The sequence below is a fragment of the Schistocerca gregaria genome, chromosome 3, assembly GCF_023897955.1.
Source record: "Schistocerca gregaria isolate iqSchGreg1 chromosome 3, iqSchGreg1.2, whole genome shotgun sequence".
Classification (NCBI taxonomy): domain Eukaryota; kingdom Metazoa; phylum Arthropoda; class Insecta; order Orthoptera; family Acrididae; genus Schistocerca; species Schistocerca gregaria.
In genome coordinates, this window is record NC_064922.1 from 682,104,005 (window position 1) to 682,124,184 (window position 20,180).

The 20,180-nt window shown below is 45.4% G+C and overlaps 1 protein-coding gene across 1 annotated transcript in view; it reads left to right on the forward strand.

Annotated features, from left to right (window-relative positions):
* The window catches only part of LOC126356042 (dual oxidase maturation factor 2-like), a 995,426-nt gene that overhangs the window by 918,055 nt on the left and 57,191 nt on the right, over positions 1 to 20,180 (forward strand). Inside the window, exon 6 of the mRNA XM_050006722.1 lies at positions 2,291 to 2,502. Within this exon, the coding sequence (XP_049862679.1) occupies positions 2,291 to 2,502 (212 nt within the window). The remainder of the gene's footprint in view (positions 1 to 2,290; positions 2,503 to 20,180) is intronic.

Sequence of the window (20,180 nt, forward strand, 5' to 3'; positions counted from 1 at the left end):
GACTGCCGCACTCTTTCGCACGTTCCGGCCTCTCTCCGAATAGCGTCACAGGTGCCTTGAACACGATGTTGAAGGGTCTGTACACCAGGAGCTGGTTCAGCATACACAACGCTTTTCATATGTCCACGGAGGCTAAAGTCCAGGGGGCCGGCCGCGGTGGTCTCGCGGTTCTAGGCGCGCAGTCAAGACCCGTGCGACTGCTACGGTCGCAGGTTCGAATCCTGCCTCGGGCATGGATGTGTGTGATGTCTTTAGGTTAGTTAGGTTTAAGTAGTTCTAAGTTCTAGGGGACTAATGACCACAGCAGTTGAGTCCCATAGTGCTCAGATTCATTTGAACCATTTTAAAAATCCAGGGGTTTTAAGCCCGGTGATCTAGCAGATCGTGCTACAGGTCCTGCTGTCCTACTCAACGTCCGGGTAAGATGTTGAGGTGTTGGCGAACTGTAATTGGGAAGTGTGGCGGAGCTCCGTCATGCCAAAACCACATAATCTGTCGTATTGTCAAAGTCACGTTCTCAAAAAGCCCACGCAGAGTATTCCGTAGGAAGTCCACATAGGTTCCTCCGTCGAGACGGTGTGGAATAATAACCGGTCCAAGTATGTAGTCGCCAAGAATCCCTGGCAACACATTGATGCTGAACCGAAAGGCGTCTTGAAGTATGATAAATTAATGTGACACAGACGCTGATTTCTGTAACATAATCCCCACCTTATTATTTCGCATATACGTATATCCACTACTGCGTGATGTCTATCCAGTGATATCTATGTCGACCTTGTCACTTCTCGTCTGCCTGAAAGTTCATCGGAAGGCGCCAGCCAGATTAGCAGATAATTGATAAGTGCTTACCATAGTTCTAATGTGATCGATTCGGCTGGCTCAGTCAGATCTTGGCTCGAGTTCATAAAACATCTCCTCTACCTGTGGCGTTGGCGGGCGTGTTCGTGGTCACATCTCGGAGATAGAAATTTCTAAGCTGTACATTCCAGGTGGCTATTTCACGACTGCTGCCCGCTAGGACATATACCTTTTCAGGTCTTATTGAAGGCTACGTCCACTTTCTTAGCAAGACAGAGTAGCACAAATCTGACGAGTCGGTTTTGATTGTCCATGGGTGATCACCCCAGGTGACACCGTCAATTTTACGGATAATATTGTTTCTAGGAGTAACCTTATGCTTTCTGTTGTAGCATAGCTTCCTGTACTCGAGTATCTTGTTTTATGTCAGTCGCAGGTATTTGGTGTGGGGCAGGGTTGTAAGTGGGTTGCCTCCCAATCAGTTTGGAAAGTTCCTGACGCTTGTTTGTTGGTTAGAGGTTCAAAAAATGGTTCAAATGGCTCTGAGCACTATGGGACTTAACATCTGAGGTCATCAGTTCCCTAGAACTTAGAACTACTTACACCTAAACCAACCTATGGACATTATACACGTCCGTGCCTGAGGGAGGATTCGAACCTGCGACCGTGGCCGTCGCCCGGTTCCAGACCGAAGCACCTAGAATCGCTCGACCACACCGGCCGGTGTTTCTTAGAGTTTTTGCAGGATTCGAAGCGATCAGTATGAGGAACAGCACAACCATTTCATGCCATATTATGTGAATTTAAGGTAGAAGGAGGAGAAAGGAAAGGAAATGGAAAGTAATATTGATGTCAGCTGCATCGGGACTTTATGCGGAATCAGCGTCGTCGAGTAACAATGTGTGCTGGACCCGGATCCGAATCCAGGACAGTTGCGTCAACTACTGCGCTTTGCTGACTCAGTGTTTATCGTAAATGAGCAGACTACCTCGGCACGCCTCCCAGCCGACCCACATCCTCACCTAACGCCACTCTCCATGTCCACCATGCTCGCTGCTTTGGGATTCCCGCACGGAAGTTGGTGCATTTATTGCCCACCAGCAATTTACACATGTATCACAGCTGCTGCTTCCTCGTGGTGTCTGTTCCTTCGGACATCTTCAAAGAACAGACACAACGCATTCATATAACTGATTCGCCTGGATGGGCAGTGAATCCACCGCCTTCAGTGTTGATACTCAATAACGTTAGACCTCATGCGGGAATCCCAAAGTATTGGGTATACAGGACACGGACGGGGACTGTGGTTAGGTGACGCTATGTGGGAATGGGCGAGCCGAGATAGTCCGCGCAGTTGCCGAAATACCAGTCACCAGGCATTCGTACATTTCATATGACTTGACTATTGTATGCCATCTGTGACCTAGAGAAGCTTCCGCGAGTATCTGCGGCGGGTAGGCTACAGCGTGTGTTTGGCGTTGTTTGGCAGGGCGGCGCTGGCGTCGTGGGTGATGATGAACCTGCTGCTGGTGGTGGTGCCGCGGTACGGCGCCTACGCCATGACGGTGACGGGCGTCCTGATGGCCGCGTCGGCGCTCACCTACTGGCTGCTGCTGCCCGCCGCCCCCCTCTGCGTGCAGTTCGAGGCGGGCGCCCTACACTTCGAGTTCGGGTGGTGCTTCTGGGTGGTCATCATCGCCGGTGAGTGCCCTTTTCGCAAAAATATGCTCTTTATATCACAGTAGCAATAAGTTTCGGCTCTTAATGAGTTCTTGCGTAAATTGAGCCTACCGATACCGGACGTCGGTTTGAGCAGTAACGTAATTACGATGTAGCGTACGTCGTCATGATGATGATGATGATGAGTCCCATACTCCGTTTACCGAGCGTAGGGGAGCGACGCGGGAGACCCGCGCCGCCATACTAGGCAAGGTCCTAGTGGAGGTGGTTTGCCATTGCCTTCCTCCGACCGTAATGGGGATGATTGATGATGATGATGAAGACGACACAAACACCCAGTCATCACGAGGCAGGTGAAAAATCCCTGACCCCGCCGGGAATCGAACCCGGGACCCCGTGCTCGGGAAGCGAGAACGCTACCGCGAGACCACGAGCTGCGGACTACGTCGTCATAAGCTCACAAAAACAAAGGGAGTAGAACACGGACAGTATTTCTTTTGCACCTGTGTTGTTTTTTGGAATGAAGCTGGTAGTAACAGATTAATCTATAGTGTAGCTCGAGATCTAAGTGGAAAGATAACAGTTTGATTGTGAATTGACGAAGCCAACAACGCGATTTTGTGAGAATAACTATAATTTTTGTTATGCCACTCACTCTGGAATCTTAATTATGTCACTGATCAAACGGGGGTTCGGTATCGCTATGTTCAATCGACCTTCGGACGTCAATAAGCCGTTTATACCAGCCATTTTGATGATGTAGTTGGTCAAAGCCGACAGGAGGAACTCAAGACTTTATCTGTCACGATATCTGTCTATACCAACCATCATGGATTGCACAAACATTGGTCTTACGAGACCCAACTCGCACTTTTATCTCATGACATCCTGAAAGTTAAAGGCAGATGCAATATTTCATAATTTCATATCTTTAGGGGAAAATTCTCACAAGGCCCTCGTACTTGGCGGGAGACACTATTTTCTATAACATCTTTACGCGCTCACTAAGAGATCAGGAATGAAAAGAGCGACATAATTCTACCTAGAGTCATACTAGAGACACTGCCCAACACATCTTTGCAAAGCTTTATCGGATTTTCATAGTCCTTTCGATTTCGCGACCGATCGTAACTTACTTTCTGGACAGCCCTCGTAGCTATGTTGGAGGAAGGATTTTCGAGAACTTGCTTAACATGCCAGCTGAGAAAGTGTTTAAATGTATGTTTTTTCCTGCTGTTGCAGCTTATAGCACCACATATCTAGTTTTCTACCGCAGTGCTGGTTCAGCAGTACACATTTTTATACTGACAAATTATTGGCTTTACGGTATTTTTAACTCAATTTATGCAATAGTCAAGCTTCAAATAGTAAACATCACATAAAAATCCCGTGTAACGTATTTAGCCATGGACAGGAATTTAAAATTTGTCAACATCGTAGAGTATCTTCAGCTAGTTTATTTAATAATACGCTCGTAAGTACAACAGACATTAACTTGAGCAAATTGTTTTAATTGAACACAATTATGCTTATTTGTGGCTCGTGGGTTGTTGTTTTATGTTCTTATATGCACAAAAGTGCATATTCGACAGATGGTTGTCTAGAAAATTTTACTTTTTGAGCCTCCCCTACCATGCTCTGAAATTATTAACTGGCTCTTTCAATCCACGTTGCAGGAGGACCCACCGTTTGATGGGTAAAACCGAAACAAATCCCTGCTGTAAGCGGTATTTTTCTTCACACGCACAAAGCATTGCAATAGGTAAAAGTTACGTAACATAACATATGACAGGGCATAGAAATCTGACCCTCGAGATTTATAGTTATTCACAGGTCCATCAAATTATACAGTTCCACCTGGCTGATTTGGTTTGAACGCTTATCGAGGTAAAGATGTTTGGATGATTCGAGTTTTCCGGTGAAATGTTGTTACTTGCTGCGCAGTGGGCAGTGTTTCATTCCATCCTGTGGTAGCCTTATGAGCCGCCATTTCCAATACGTCGCGTACTTTTGCTGCCTTCTGTAGACAATCCACCTAACCTCTGACGTCACTATCGAGAGAAGCTGTCTTCTTAAATTCGCGGAGAGCTCGGGGCCAGTTCATGCCGTGCAGTACAGGCGAGCATCGGCGGTAATCAAGTGCTCTCCCGGAAAGGAGCAGTGCTTCATTTGGTCGGTTCCCCAAATTCGATTGAAGGCGGCCGTGATTGCCGGCTGGCGGCGGTGTTTGCGCTACCTGCGTGCAGCGGAGCGGTGTCCGGCCGGTCGTTGCGAGCTACGTGTAAGAATTCTGGCCGGCAGAGCTGATTGGCATAATACGGCCCGGCGCCCCGCGACGGCAGCCTGCCGCCAGGACCGTTGCGTAAGGCGCGGAGCCACAGCGGCAGCCCGCCATAACGCGGCCGGATTCCTGCGGGCGCCACTACCCCTCTGCCGTGTTATGCATTTCCATACGTGCCGCACTGTCTTGCAATCTTACATATTTTCTCTTTATTACATCTGTGAAGAAACTCTAATTTACTGTTTTAGGGATCTTTTCTCTCTCCCGTCAGCTTCTTACAACCTTCCCGTGCTGTCAGGTTTAATCTCTTCTGTACTTGTATTGTAATCCTCGAGACGCTGAAAAGGGAAATTGTCTAACTGATGATGCTTCCGGCATTTAGCTGTTAATTAATTTACTTCTCGATACACTGTCGAAATAACGGCTTTTGTCGTCATTGTGAAGTGATTCTACAATTAATATATACATTTCATCCTTTGTACTTCACTTCAACTTCGTAATTATCGCTATGGAAAGTCATACCAAAAGTACTGTTAAAGAAGAATGTCCTTTCGTTTGTTTGTTTGTAATTCATATAAATCTACAGTTTTATTCCGATCTTGATGAAATTTTGCACACTTTACCCGCAAGACAAAAGGGAGATAAGATTTTTTTCAAATGTTCAAATGTGTGTGAAATCTTATGGGACTTAACTGCTAAGGTCATCAGTCCCTAAGCTTACACACTTCTTAACCTAAACTATCCTAAGGACAAACACACACACCCCTGCCCGAGGGAGGACTCGAATTGTAATCTGACTTGAAACATGTATGTGTGTAATATATAAAGCGGGAAGGTTGTCACCAAAAACGCTCGAGCGAGCAATACACACACACACACACACACACACACACAGGCGCGCGCGCACACTCAGAGAGAGAGAGAGAGAGAGAGAGAGAGAGAGAGAGAGAGAGAGAAATGAGAGAAACGTTACCAAACATGTCGGAAAGTACTTGACCGATTTACTTCAAATTTGTAATGTAGATGAAACAATGAAGAAAACTAATGAAAAATTAAATGCCTAACAAAGAAATATACCGTGGTAAACTGACTGTTGTTCCTATCGCAAGAATGAATTACAGTGGCAATACCCGTCTTGGATATAGTGCAATCAGACGTCACTAGATTCCGGGACGAGCAAAAGCTATAGAATTTGACAGAAACGTGGTTGCAAACTCATATTTATTGATTAGGTACCGTTGTTAAATGGTTTAAATGGCTCTGAGCACTATGCGACTTAACTTCTGAAGTCATCAGTCGCCTAGAACTTAGAACTAATTAAACCTAACTAACCTAAGGACATCACACACATCTATGCCCGAGGCAGGATTCGAACCTGCAACGGTAGCAGTCACGCGGTTCCGGACGGAAGCCCCTAGAACCGCACGGCCACCGGGGGCGGCTGCCGTTGTTACATGTGATGTATATCCTATAAGATACTTTAATCCGTGTCTCACAGTTATTTTTTTTATTGAAATCCACAGTGCCATGCAAACGCTAAGGTAGGTCGTTGTTATAGTACCACCAAAAGTTAACAGATGGCGGGCCGATCAAATGATCGAACAGAACCCAAGATATCCCGAACTGTGACGTAAATTGTTCGAACAGTTCGAGTCTTGCTCAACCACAATCCTACTTGAAACATTGAAAACAGCTGAAACAATAGAATACGTGTTCTCCAAAAACACAATGATATACTTATCATAAAATGTAACAACAGCTGGCGGAACTAATAATCTTTTCGTATAGATGAATACGTATTCATTCATCGCATTACAGTGACATACAGTGATTCATATATGTCCTATTTAAAGCGCTTCCAGTTTTCCATACGGCTTGCATTCACTATGAGTATCAACAAAGCGTAGAGACAATCAGTTTGTGTGGCAGGTATTAGACATCACGGGCAACACCGGGCCTGCAACCATTATTCATTATTTGATGGTGCAAGCAGTGTCATCATTCGCCACGTACATGTTGTGCCAGAGTACGATGTGAAAATGTCATGTAGGTCGATAACAATTAAACACAAGTATCAAAGACAATTGCAAAGTGCGTATATGAACTTTACTAATAGCCTCATGTTAACGACAAACAACAGCATCGTTTTTCTTTCAGTGGTGCCGGCAGTAGCAAATGCGAACAATGTAAATAATGCAAACATGTTAATTAGTAATTCGTAAGCTAATCACTTGAAACCCTATGCAGCTGTTTTTGTCTATGGAGAGCATATTCCTATTACTGGCTATATATTACAGGAAATTCACCAGTGGATGCAGTTTTTTAAAATCATGTCCATAGTAAGCAGCATTTCTGTAGTTGTCATGTTATTCACTACGTGAATTACACTGAAGTTCTGGCTGTAAGAAAAAAAATATGTATTCGACTTTGAAATGAGACGACTTATGTGTTGTATATTTAATGATATTTTTTTCGTCGAACAAATTAACACATTCGAGACAACCAGACATTTTTCAGAGAGAATCTCGTTCCTTTGTTCAGGAGTCACACAAATAATAATTATGAAACTTGATCCAGGGCTGTGGAAAACTAGAGGTTGATCTTAACACCAGAAAAATGAATCCAAATGGATCAGAATCTTTCATTACAGTCAGAGACGCTGAGAACTGATTTACTGGCAGAAGCGCTGAGACAAGGTATGAGAAGAAGAAGAAGAAGAAGAAGAAGAAGAAGAAGAGTATTACGCAGGCAGTTAAAACATTAATTCCAGTATAATAACTATACAAATTATTCGGTTATTTCACTAATGAGATACGTAAAAGGTGAAAGGGCTCCCAGACACTGAGGAAGTTAGGAAGGCGATAAATATCAGGTAGCACGTAACTGTAATGAACATCATCTCGTTAAGCGACTCAGTGAATGGAAAGGAAAGGAGAGGAAAGAAAAGGAAAGGATTTTTAGCCATCGACTATAATTGTTATTTATTGTCGGCCTCTTACCAATTTCAGCAGTTATGGACGTCAGCTCCCACTTTGAAATGGCATGAGTTCAAGCCACGAGACGTCCAACCACCAGTTTATGGCTAGTGAACATAAAACCTACAAGTAGTCTTGCCCACAGTCAGTGTAAAAACACAATAAAAGTAGTAGCTGAACGAGAATACTGTCCATTATGAGTCAACTGCAATAAAATAAACTATCATATCACAGGCAGTCGTCTGAATGATAACAATTTTCGCAAGTGCTCGTTGAGACGTAGCTGGTACTACGACGTTTTGTTTTATTACAGTAGACTCGCACAAGCAGTGTTCCGCTTTTAAAGCCTATTTACACCATTTGTTTGTGTGATTGCTTGTCGTAAGTTTTATGTCCAACCGCCATGGCTAGTGGTTGGAGAGGTTGGTGACTTGTGCTCATCAAAGTCAACTACCGCACTGAAATGGCATAATAGCCAGAATTGGCCAGTAGCAGAAAACTTGCGAATAGTGAGTGGGAAACCAGACAACTAAACTAAAAACAATTGTCCAAGAACTTCGCTTTCCGCTGCAGAATATACATGCCTTGTATGGTCCGGATGCAAATATTTCAAAAAAGTCAGTACAAGCCTAAAAGACAAACGCGGGTTAACAACAGGATATGTGAAACCCACACCACTTGGGAAACTATGTAAAGCGCACGGATTCTCAGATCTTGAATTCCAAAGAATTGTACATGAGGATACGAAATACTCAGACATTCAATGAGCGCCACCCCTTAAATTGTGCTTCATACAGACCTGACAGACTTAAATCCCGCAGGGGATTTCTTAGTACTGGGGTAAATACGACCCCTAAGGACAAACCTGCTTCACAAGATATGCCCAGCGGCATTACATCAAGCTGAAAGATTTGGAGAACATTGAATCGCGTCAGAACGGGTGTAGTGCCAGTCAAACAAAATCTAATTTCATTGGATCTCAAAGACAAATGAAATTGTGGTGAAGTCCAGGACTTGGAAGGTCTTCTACAATGTCCCAACCGCCCCACGAGATGGACTCTTGGCGACGTACAACTCGACATGAGAGAAGCCCTGGAAGTAACCCGACACTGCGCTGAGAAAATTTCGGATACGTTTTCCGGACAGGAAAAAGTAGAGAAAGAAAGTGGAAAAATGAATAATAATTACTGTCGAAGTGGTAATATTGTCATCACAAAAATTTTATGGGGATGTGGTACATACACAAAGAAGTGTAATCGAGAAAAGATCGATTTACATTCTTCTGGACCCGCTGCGTAGTAGATGTCTTTTGAGGACTTTGTATAATCATAATACCAAGTACGCCGCTAACAAGGATACCATACCTCACTGTTGGTCCACATTAACAGGATGTGTGTAGCACTACTACGGCTGTAACATTCGTAAACAGGAAGGCGCAACGCTCAGCCGTTTTCCAGTACATCGAGTTTGAAAATCTTCGGCCTGCTCGTATACTTTCTACGGTAGGTATTCGGCAAAGAGCGCGGAGCCGAACGAGTAAGCGCCCCGTTTCATAAGAGCGAGGTTTCTGTATCAAATCTCGTTGTCGGAGGTTTACATTTTACGCGATTCTAACAGACTTATTATGGCCATGCAAACTGTCAATATTTATTGATTCGTTTAGTATTTTCCTATTCTTTATCCTCAATACGAGAACTTTCAATCGTATCAGTATAGACAGCTGGATCATCTGTCAAATAAGCTGGGTATGAAACCGTCAGATGTGTGTAAAAATTTATAATAATGATATTAATTTAGTCACATTTAACATTATAAATAATGTACCAAAATTATGTGCCATTTGCTTACAGGCAACCTGATGATGGCAATTTAGCGGAAATAGGCCTGTTGTAAAATCAGAGAAATCAAACTTAGCAGCGTACCTGGGACTTATGAATTATAATTATACAGTGCCCTTAGAAAAGAGAGCGATTTCTAAGTCGACAGATAATGGAAATTAATAGGCCTTAATGGATTATCCACAAAGAGGAGAAGAGAAGTGGGGAGGATCCGGCGGCCGGCTGCCGTGGCGATGCTCGAGGCGGAGACATTTGGCCGCGGCTGCGGCTGCGGCTGCGGCTGCGTTCCTGCTACGGCCGTGGGTTTCTGCAGCGGCGGTTTTGACAGAGAAAGTACGGAGAAAGCGCGCCCAGTGGGTACGCCACCGCGCAACGCGCCGCCTCTGCTGCCGCCGCCGCCGCTGCCCACCTGCGGACAGCCTGCTTCCGCCAGGCTAGCCCCCACAGCAAACCTCTGTCACCCTGCGGCCGCACCACTTCTGAAATAGCGCTTCCAATCGCTCTACTAAACTTCCTGTCCCGTCCTCCAAACGATCAGGTCACTTACAAGAACAACTTCCCACTGCATAATTTACACTGCTGACCATTAAGATTGCTCCACCACAGAGCAATATACACTGGTGTTCAGCAACAAACCGCTACTTCCTCATCCTGTGTCCAAGTCACGATATAATCATACCAACTGTCGACAGATGTCCGTACGATCATGTTCTGCGCGAAAGATGGCATTCCGGTCAACGGGCAACCACGCCAGCGATGAAGTCACGGCACCCATCAAACGGGATAGTATTTGTTGGGTAGGCCCACATCCACATTTACTATTTACACAGTCACGATGGTGCAGTATGCCGCAGAGAAGACCCCTGCCACACTCTCTGCAGTGGAGAGCCGTAGGAGGAATGGAAGATGGACAGTCACAAAGTTATTGTCGCCCCTGTGGCTTAGAGAGAATCTTACTGTTGTTTCTCGACTGTGGCGACAGTTTGTAGAGATCGAAACTGTATCCCAAAGACCAGGACAGGGCCGACCATTTGTGAGGTCAGAAAGAGAAGACCGTTATTTGGCTCTAACAGTACAATTTTACCGCCTTTGTACTGCACGGCAACTGGCATCTGACTCCACAACATTCACTGGACTTGTTATATCGAGGCAAATGGGGTACAGAAGGCTTTGACAGAGTGGCCTTTATTGTCAGAGACGTGCTGTACGCGTACCTCTGATGCAAGTTCACAGAAGGGAACGTCTAGACTGGAGTTCTCAACATGTTACCTGGACGATCGAACAGAGGGTTCAAAATGGCGCTGAGCACTATGGGACTTAACTTCTAAGATCATCAGTCCTCTAGAACTTAGAACTACTTAAACCTAACTAACCTAAGGACATCACATACATCCATGCCCGAGCAGGATTCGAACAGAGGGCCAAAACTTTTTTCACAGATGAGTCCAGAATTGGTCTGGAGAGCGACTCTCGACGAACTCGCATCTGGAAGGAATGTGGAACACGACTTAGGGGCCCAAACAATGTGGAAAGAGATCGACATCGAGAAAGATCACTAATGATGTGGGCAAGAATTGTGCTGACCACTCGAACGGCTCTTTTTGAAACCGTACGGGTGAATCGGCAAAGTTTAACTGTTGTAAGGTATCGTGACGAGATCTTGAGACCTCATGTGTGGTTGTTGCGAGGTGCTGTGAGCCCAGAGTTCGTACTAATGGACAATAATGCTCGACCTCATAGAGCAAGGCTGGTTGATGTTCTCTTGGAAACAGAAGATATTGCATGCACGACGTGACCTGCTCGCTCTTCCGATTTGAATCTCATAGAGCATGTCTGGTATCCACTACAGAGACGGATTGCATCAAATCAGCATCCAATAACCACTCCATAAGAGATTGTGAGCAGCTCTGCAGGAAGAATGGGCGGTATTGCCTCAACATGAGGTCGATGACGTCATACACAGCGTCCCCCGACGTTGTCAGGCCCGAGTTGCTGCAAGAGGTGGTCATACCCCATACTGAGCACATTAATTAGTCGTCGGAATGTGTGTGTAAATCCGTTAAGTTGAAAAAAAACGAAGAACATCTTTGTCTACCGTTACGCATGCAGCAAATCCATACGTTCTGTATTCATTACATTATTTCTTCTTTACTATCACCTGTTTTTACTGTTTTGTGGCAAAGTTAAAGCAACCTTGGCAAATTTCCGTTTCTTGCTTTAATTTTGGACACGTGAGTAGCAAACAATATAGTACAGCCTATACAGTACAAGAGGGAGAACACACCAGTAAATCTGCAATTGATTTGGGAGTATACAATACGTGAAATTTAGTGCAAAAGGCTCACAGCTTTGGTTTTGATCCAGCAAAACACTGAGTCTTAACAGTTACGGATACGTCAGACGAACAGACGAATGATGTGGCTATGAGGAAACCATTAAGCCTAGTTATGGCGAATTCGTTCACCGGATAATTCAAGGAACATGCATTGGAAACTGCCTAAAAGAAACTGAATATTTTTTTCCGGCACGTAGACGACACGTTTGCTTTGTGGAAGCATGACAGAGAGTAGCTATGTCGTTTTCGAAGCATCTCAACGGGATTAATCATAAGATTCATAGTACTATGGAGGAAGAGGAAGCAGGCGGATTATTAATTTTTCGTGATGTGCCAGTTTTCAAAAAAGAAGATGATAGCTTAGGCGATACGGTTTATCGAAATTCGTCGCACAGACCGCTACCTACATTGGTATTCGACCACCGCCCACAACAAAAGCGAGATATTATAAAAACGTTGGCCGACATAGCAAATAACATCTGCGAACCAGATCTGCTTAACACGAAATTAAAACATCTCACCAATGCATTTTTCAAGAATGATTATTCGCTTGCTAAGGTAAAAAGAGCCTTGAAAACGCCGCGCGAAAATCATAGCGATCCACAAGCACCTGTGAAATTAAAGGTTCTCCTGTCTTTCATTAAGGACATTACTGAATACAGAACAAAATTCTTGAAAAAATAGAAAAAGAAGAAACTGAATATCCGGTACTCTACGAACCCACCCGGAAGATACAGGATCAATTAAAAAAGCCCAAGGATGCTCGCAAACCGATGGGGAAAGAGGGAATTTATATGAGTCTATGTAGCTGCTGGGAGGTGTACGAGGGTACTACAAAAAGTACGGTCAATATACGACTAGAAAAGCAAAGGGCCAACAGCAGAAGGGGCGAGTTTAACAGCTCAGCTGTTGCAGAACAAGCTTTGCAGCCAGGAGACTACCACATTCATTTTAATAGGAGTCAGGTACCGACAGCCACAAGATGACTGTACTGAAAGACCACAGTGACTATAAAACACCCCAGGAATTTCAGTAGGAAGGAATAGGGCGTGAAAATGAATGATATCTTGAAATATTTTGTAATCTTAGGTCAGTGTGTGATCTTATTTTTTACATTAAGTTACGGTCGCAGGTTCGATTCCTGCCTCGGGCAAGGATGTGTCTGATGTCCTTAGGTTAGTTAGGTTTAAGTAGTTCTAAGTTCTAGGGGATTGATGACCACAGATGTGCTCAGAGTCATTTGAACCATAAAAGTTAAAATATTACGGAGCTGCTGGAGAAAAATAAACTGCAGATGGTAACATATGTTCGAAACCGTCATCCACTGTGGTAACAGAGCTTTGCATCCATAGGAGACAAGGCCTTTCTACTCAGCAGCTGGCTCTGTCTTGTGCACTGGCGAACGTGGCAATCCGTTGCAATCACTGAATAACTAGCAACATTGCAAGGCGTTCCGCCCACTGCCCGCCAGGGTACAAAGCCACGTTTGCTGCCGAATGGGTGGCTTAATGGTAGGCGCTGGCGCCTATAACTTCGACGTTCTATAGCATCGATGTATGACGTTTCCGCAGATTGGTTCCTATTCTCTATTTGTTCCTCAAGACACTTATTACAACTCCTCGAAATTCGTAGCACTATTTCTGGGACACCCTGTATTAGGGCCGATTTAAAAGATCCCTTTTCGAAGGCCATACAACCCAGAACCGGCATGCCAAAATAAAGTGCTGTGCCCATTAAGGCAACGTCTCCCACCGACGCACAAGGTTCAAGATACCCATTTGGTAAAACATCGTGTCCTGCTGCGTCAAGAAGTGCACAGCTGCCTGCGGTACATTCCCGTGCAAGAGAAATCTTTGTCCCTTCAAGGCCTTTTTTGAGGAACCGAAGGCGTGATAAACGCATGGGGAGGAATCAGGACTGTAGGGTGAGTACTCGAGTGTCTCCCACTTGACTGGCCGTAACTTCTGAGTTACAACATTCGCGATATGGTGACATTCGTTTTCATGAAGCAGCAGCACCCCTTTGTACACCACTCCACAACGATGGTTTTCCACACATGTCGCACCATACACTTTCTTCATTCTCCGATTGATGTCTACCGGTGTTCGTCATAAGCCAGCCAAGAAAAGAATGACAGCACGTTGTTCCCGTCTGGACACATTTGTTAATAATGTCGCCGTTGTTAACGTTTCCGCATTTACCGCACGCACGTTGGAAAGACATGAATGCCATACTAATCACTTACCTACATGTCGGTGCTCATATACCAGCATAGGTGTCTCGCTACGTTGCAAATACGCTGCAGAAACACCCTCATGCAGAAACTTTTTAATCCCCTATTATAATTTATCCATACCCACAAAGAAAACTAAAGTTATGGTCTTTTGTGGGGAACAGCATCTAGTAACTGAAATCATAAGAGAAAATAACGTATGGGAACATGCCCATAAATTCAACTACCTGTTATCTTATGACAATAATCCTGAAAAGGAACTACGAAGGTACTTTTAGACGTTAGATACGATTAACAGAACGCTTCTGCACAAAACAGGAAAGAAACAGTGTTGACATTTTGTAATACGTACGCTTAGTGGTCGACCGAGTAGTGTGAAATGGAAACAGTTGTCCCACGCGGCCGAAGAACTCCAAATACGGTCTCCCGACAAATGATGTCATCAAATTATGTAACGCCATTTTCCGCTGCTACGTAAACACGAAAAATAGAATATAACAAGCAAATAATTACAGAGAAATGAAATGGCAAAAATCGAGCTTGTAAGACCTGTGGCAGGAAACAGATCAGAGGATTATAAGAGGAACAGTGAGATGAGAGAGGATCTCCATGTTCTAGGAATTATATGGAGAAGAGATCCAACAGAAGAGAAAGGAATGGAATGACAATTTCCTACGTATGAAGCAAAGCTACATAAGGGCAGATGAAAATAGGACGACCACCAATAAAATTTTGGGGTCAGCTTTAAATTTCCTGGGTTCGGATCAGGCAAAGATGTCTAACCCGAAAATGCAAGTGGTGATGAGATTTCACTCTGCAGCGTAGTGCACGTTGATCTGAAAGTTTTTACAGATTAAAACTGTGTACCAGACTGGCTTTGGAGCCTCGAACTCAGCCTCTCACGCACAAGTACTCTACCAAACCATCCAAATACGACTCACAATCCAATCTCATAGATGTAACGTCCTAGATATAAGACCCCTCTAGTCATATATATTTGATTCCTAGCAAATCGAAGACTGCAATAAAGGGAAGAACTGTCGCGTGACAATATTAGTGGAGAATTCTAGAGACAATAGCTTTGTTCCGTGCGGCGGGGATTAAAATGCATTAATCGTTGGCTATTTAATTGGCACGTCTCCAGGTGGCACGATAAGAGGCTCCTAATTGTTCGGTCCGGCGCGACGTCGGAGCTTAACTTTCGCAAGCAGGGGATCTGCTGGCGACGAGTTGCCTTAAAAGGCAATCGCTGGACGTTGCCCAGTACCGCACGCGAGGGTGACGGGAAATAAAAGCAACAGGCCCGCGCGAAACCGCAACTATGTTGTACCGGCGCACCTGCACACCCATCTGCTTTCTAGAAATTGCCGCCGGTGGCTCGCCGGACTTTATGGTCACTGCTTCAGTACCGTAGGCTCTCGAGCGTTACGTGACGCTCCTTAGGCATCCTCTGTTGGTTATCCAATACATTACACTCGCTCAGGTAACAGCGGGACTCCCGTTGGCATGAAGTTGGAAGCGAAAATTTATTATCTTACCATAACAAAAGTGAAAGTTGACGTGATCTAAAGGACATACTTTAGTGTAATTTGTTTAAAAAATCAGTTTTATAGGCTTATGAATGATAGTATGGAAACGATTCCAAAATCTCCAGAATGCCGCTGGTTAACTTCCTCGGTTTCAAAAGTTTCCCATCAGCAGCAGAAAAGCGCTGATTATCTCGAGGACGGAGTATTTCACGTCAGCAGTCTCACGTAATTTATTCCTACTCAATGTGTTTCTTAAACAAAACTTATCCCAATTATCCCACTGTGTGAACCACGCAAAAAAAGAGGTACAGCATTTAGGGAATACCCCGTTTTACATGGATCTTGGCTTTTCATATCTCTTGCGGCAAATTGTGCACAAATCGTTTCTGCCTTTGTGCTTTCGACACATCTCGTTCTTGCTGAACACAGACGCTGCACATTAGGTCCAAAAAGATACATTTATTAAATAATTACTGTCACCTTTGGAAATGAGCTTCAATTTGTGTGTACACGATCGTAAATGTGTGTCATAAATCAATGATAACATCATCTGTCTTTTTTCGGGTAATAGACTTTCTCTTTCTCTCTCTATTTCTCCCTCTATCCTTCTCCACCGGGTTTATCTCGTCGTATGGTATTCGTTGTTTCCATGAATTTGCAGATTTATTTTATTTGAACTTCGTGTCTGTATGCATTTCCTGTCGTTAGTTAACCAAATAGAGACAAGTCATGCACTCGGAGCACTTGCCTTAACAAGCTTAAAAAACTACGTAGAAGTTTCACGCAGGATGGCCAGTGCACCAGATCAACGGTGGCTAACCCATCGCTTGCATTCGATGGGGGTCTGCTGCACCTCCTGCCTCGCATACTACTGCTCCGCGGGTTAAGGTATATGAACAGATAAACAGACAAACGTCTCACTAGCCGCATTAACGTGAAAGTGTCTCATCTGCTGTTAAGTCTCGACTGGCAACACGTCGGAAAAATAATCCCTGCAAAAATCCTTATAGGGACATGTTAGAGCGAACCAGGACCACAGCTGTAAATCGCCTTACGTTACTCACATCTAAAAACTTGGGCTATCATTGTAATATATTCACACGTTGATTGACTTAAATGGCTGCCTGCCTCTGACCTGATGCTCCAGAAGTGTAACGATATATGAAGTGTGCTAATATCAGGCGAAAAGTGATTGTGGTGACAGAACTCGTGGGTTACCTACTAATATCGTGTCGGGGCTCCTCTTGCACGGCGTTCTGCAGCAACTCGACGTGGCATGAAGTCAACAAATCCCCTGCAGAAACACTGAGCCATGCCGCCTCTATAACCGTCCAAAATTGCGAAAGTGTTCCCTGTGCAGGATTTTTGTGCACGAACTGACTTCCGATTACGTCCCATGAATGGTCGGTGGGTGGTCATATTATTCGCTCGGACTATCCAGAATGTTTTTCAAACCAATAGTGAACAACCGTGACCCGGTGACATTGAACATTGTCGTCCATAAAAATTCCATCGATGTTTGGGAACGTGAAGTACATCGGTGGCTGCAAATTATCTCCAAGTAGCAGAGAATAACAATTGCCAGTCAATGATCGATTCGGCTGGACAAGAGAACCCCGTCCATTTCATGTAAACACAGCCCATGCCATAATGGAGCCATCACCACTTTACACTGTGCATTGTTGACAACTTTTGTGCATGGCTTCGTGGGGCTTGCGCCACGCTCGAACCCTGCCGTCAGTTATTACCAACTGAAATTCTGACTCATACGACCAGGCCACAGTTTTCCAGTCCTATAGGGTCCAATCGATATGGTCACGAGCCAAAGAGAGCCGTTGCAGGCGCTGTCCTGCTGTTAGCAAAGGCACTAGTATCGGTCGTCTTCTGCCATAGCCTATTAAAATCAAATTTCGTCACACTGTCCTTACAGATGCGTTCGTCGTACGTTCCACGTTGCTTTCTGCGTCTGTCTCACGCAGTTAGCACTGACAACTCTACGCAAATGGCACTGCTCTCGGTTTTTAAGTAAAGGCCGTCGACCATTGAGTTGTCCGTGGTCAGAGGTGATGTCCGAAATTTAGTATTCTCGTCACACTCTTGACACTGTTTATATCGAAATGCTGAATTCTATAACGATTTTCGAAATAGAATGTTCCATGAGTCAGTTCTAACTACACTCCTGGAAATTGAAATAAGAACACCGTGAATTCATTGTCCCAGGAAGGGGAAACTTTATTGACACATTCCTGGGGTCAGATACATCACATGATCACACTGACAGAACCACAGGCACATAGGCACAGGCAACAGAGCATGCACAATGTCGGCACTAGTACAGTGTACATCCACCTTTCGCAGCAATGCAGGCTGCTATTCTCCCATGGAGACGATCGTAGAGATGCTGGATGTAGTCCAGTGGAACGTCTTGCCATGCCATTCCACCTGGCGCCTCAGTTGGACCAGCGTTCGTACTGGACGTGCAGACCGCGTGAGACGACGCTTCATCCAGTCCCAAACATGCTCAATGGGGGACAGATCCGGAGATCTTGCTGGCCAGGGTAGTTGACTTACACCTTCTAGAGCACGTTGGGTGGCACGGGATACATGCGGACGTGCATTGTCGTGTTGGAACAGCAAGTTCCCTTGCCGGTCTAGGAATGGTAGGACGATGGGTTCGATGACGGTTTGGATGTACCGTTCCCTATTCAGTGTCCCCTCGATGATCACCAGAGGTGTACGGCCAGTGTAGGAGATCGCTCCCCACACCATGCTGCCGGGTGTTGGCCCTGTGTGCCTCGGTCGTATGGTCGTATGCAGTCCTGAATGTGGCGCTCACTTGCACGGCGCCAAACACGCATACGACCATCATTGGCACCAAGGCAGAAGCGACTCTCATCGCTGAAGACGACACGTCTCCATTCGTCCCTCCATTCACGCCTGTCGTGACACCACTGGAGGCGGGCTGCACGATGTTGGGGCGTGAGCGGAAGACGGCCTAACGGTGTGCGGGACGGTAGCCCAGCTTCATGGAGACGGTTGCGAATGGTCCTCGCCGATACCCCAGGAGCAACAGTGTCCCTAATTTGCTGGGAAGTGGCGGTGCGGTCCCCTACGGCACTGCGTAGGATCCTACGGTCTTGGCGTGCATCCGTGCGTCGCTGCGGTCCGGTCCCAGGTCGACGGGCACGTGCACCTTCCGCCGACCACCGGCGACAACATCGATGTACTGTGGAGACCTCACGCCCCACGTGTTGAGCAATTCGGCGGTACGTCCACCCGGCCTCCCGCATGCCCACTATACGCCCTCTCTCAAAGTCCGTCAACTGCACATACGGTTCACGTCCTCGCTGTCGCGGCATGCTACCAGTGTTAAAGACTGCGATGGAGCTCCGTATGCCACGGCAAACTGGCTGACACTGACGGCGGCGGTGCACAAATGCTGCGCAGCTAGCGCCATTCGACGGCCAACACCGCGGTTCCTGGTGTGTGCGCTGTGCCGTGCGTGTGATCACTGCTTGTACAGCCCTCTCGCAGTGTCCGGAGCAAGTGTGGTGGGTCTGACACACCGGTGCCAATGTGTTCTTTTTTCCATTTCCAGGAGTGTATCATCCCGCGTTCGAAATCTGTCGATTCCAGACGTTCGCCCATAATTACGTCGGAAACATGAATCAACTGAATACGGGTGACAGCCCCCCCCCCCCCCCCCCCCAATTCACTGTCCTTTTATACCTTGTGTACGCAATAATACCGCAGTCTGTATGTGTGCACATCGCTATCACCTGACTTCCATCACCTCTGTGTAATCATATAACAAGCCAAATTCTCCATTATGAAATCATTTATCTGCCTTAGCCTGTTCTGGAAAAGGACTTTTCGTGTAATGAATTACTAAAAGACCATTTCTCTTGTCATTCAATGGTTCGGATCTACAGTGAACTGGAGAAATTATTTTCAAAAAATTGTAAGCAATACTGACTGTAAACCTCGAAGTGTAAGGTGCTTCACAGCGGCATATTTTCACATTCCGTTTGCAGTGCATAGAAATCTGTGACATTTTGTAAGGAATGTACGATATTATGTAACCTGTTTGTCCGGCTCTGCTCCAAAATGGATGGGTTCAGTGGTTGTGACGTGCAACAACCGCTTTTCGGTAGGTATACGGGCGAATGTAGTGACCGCTCGGCAGACAAACGATGCAGGGTGCGCTGCATTCACTGTTATCTGTTCCCCTTATCGGTAATACGTCTTCAGTACAGTATATATCCAAAGCATGAGTGAACATGGCGTCAAACTATGTAACACTACCCTGCATAAATATATTTCTTTCCCTGTTATCGGCATTTCTTCGACTGAACAACTTCTGCAGAAGGGCAGCTTACCTTTCATAGTTTCCTCTCTGTCATTCGTAAACACAGTTGCGACTTCCGTAAAAATCAATCACTGACTGAAAACTGTGACATACCTTCATATTACCAAGAGGAACCGTTATTTCAATCAAACCAGTTGTA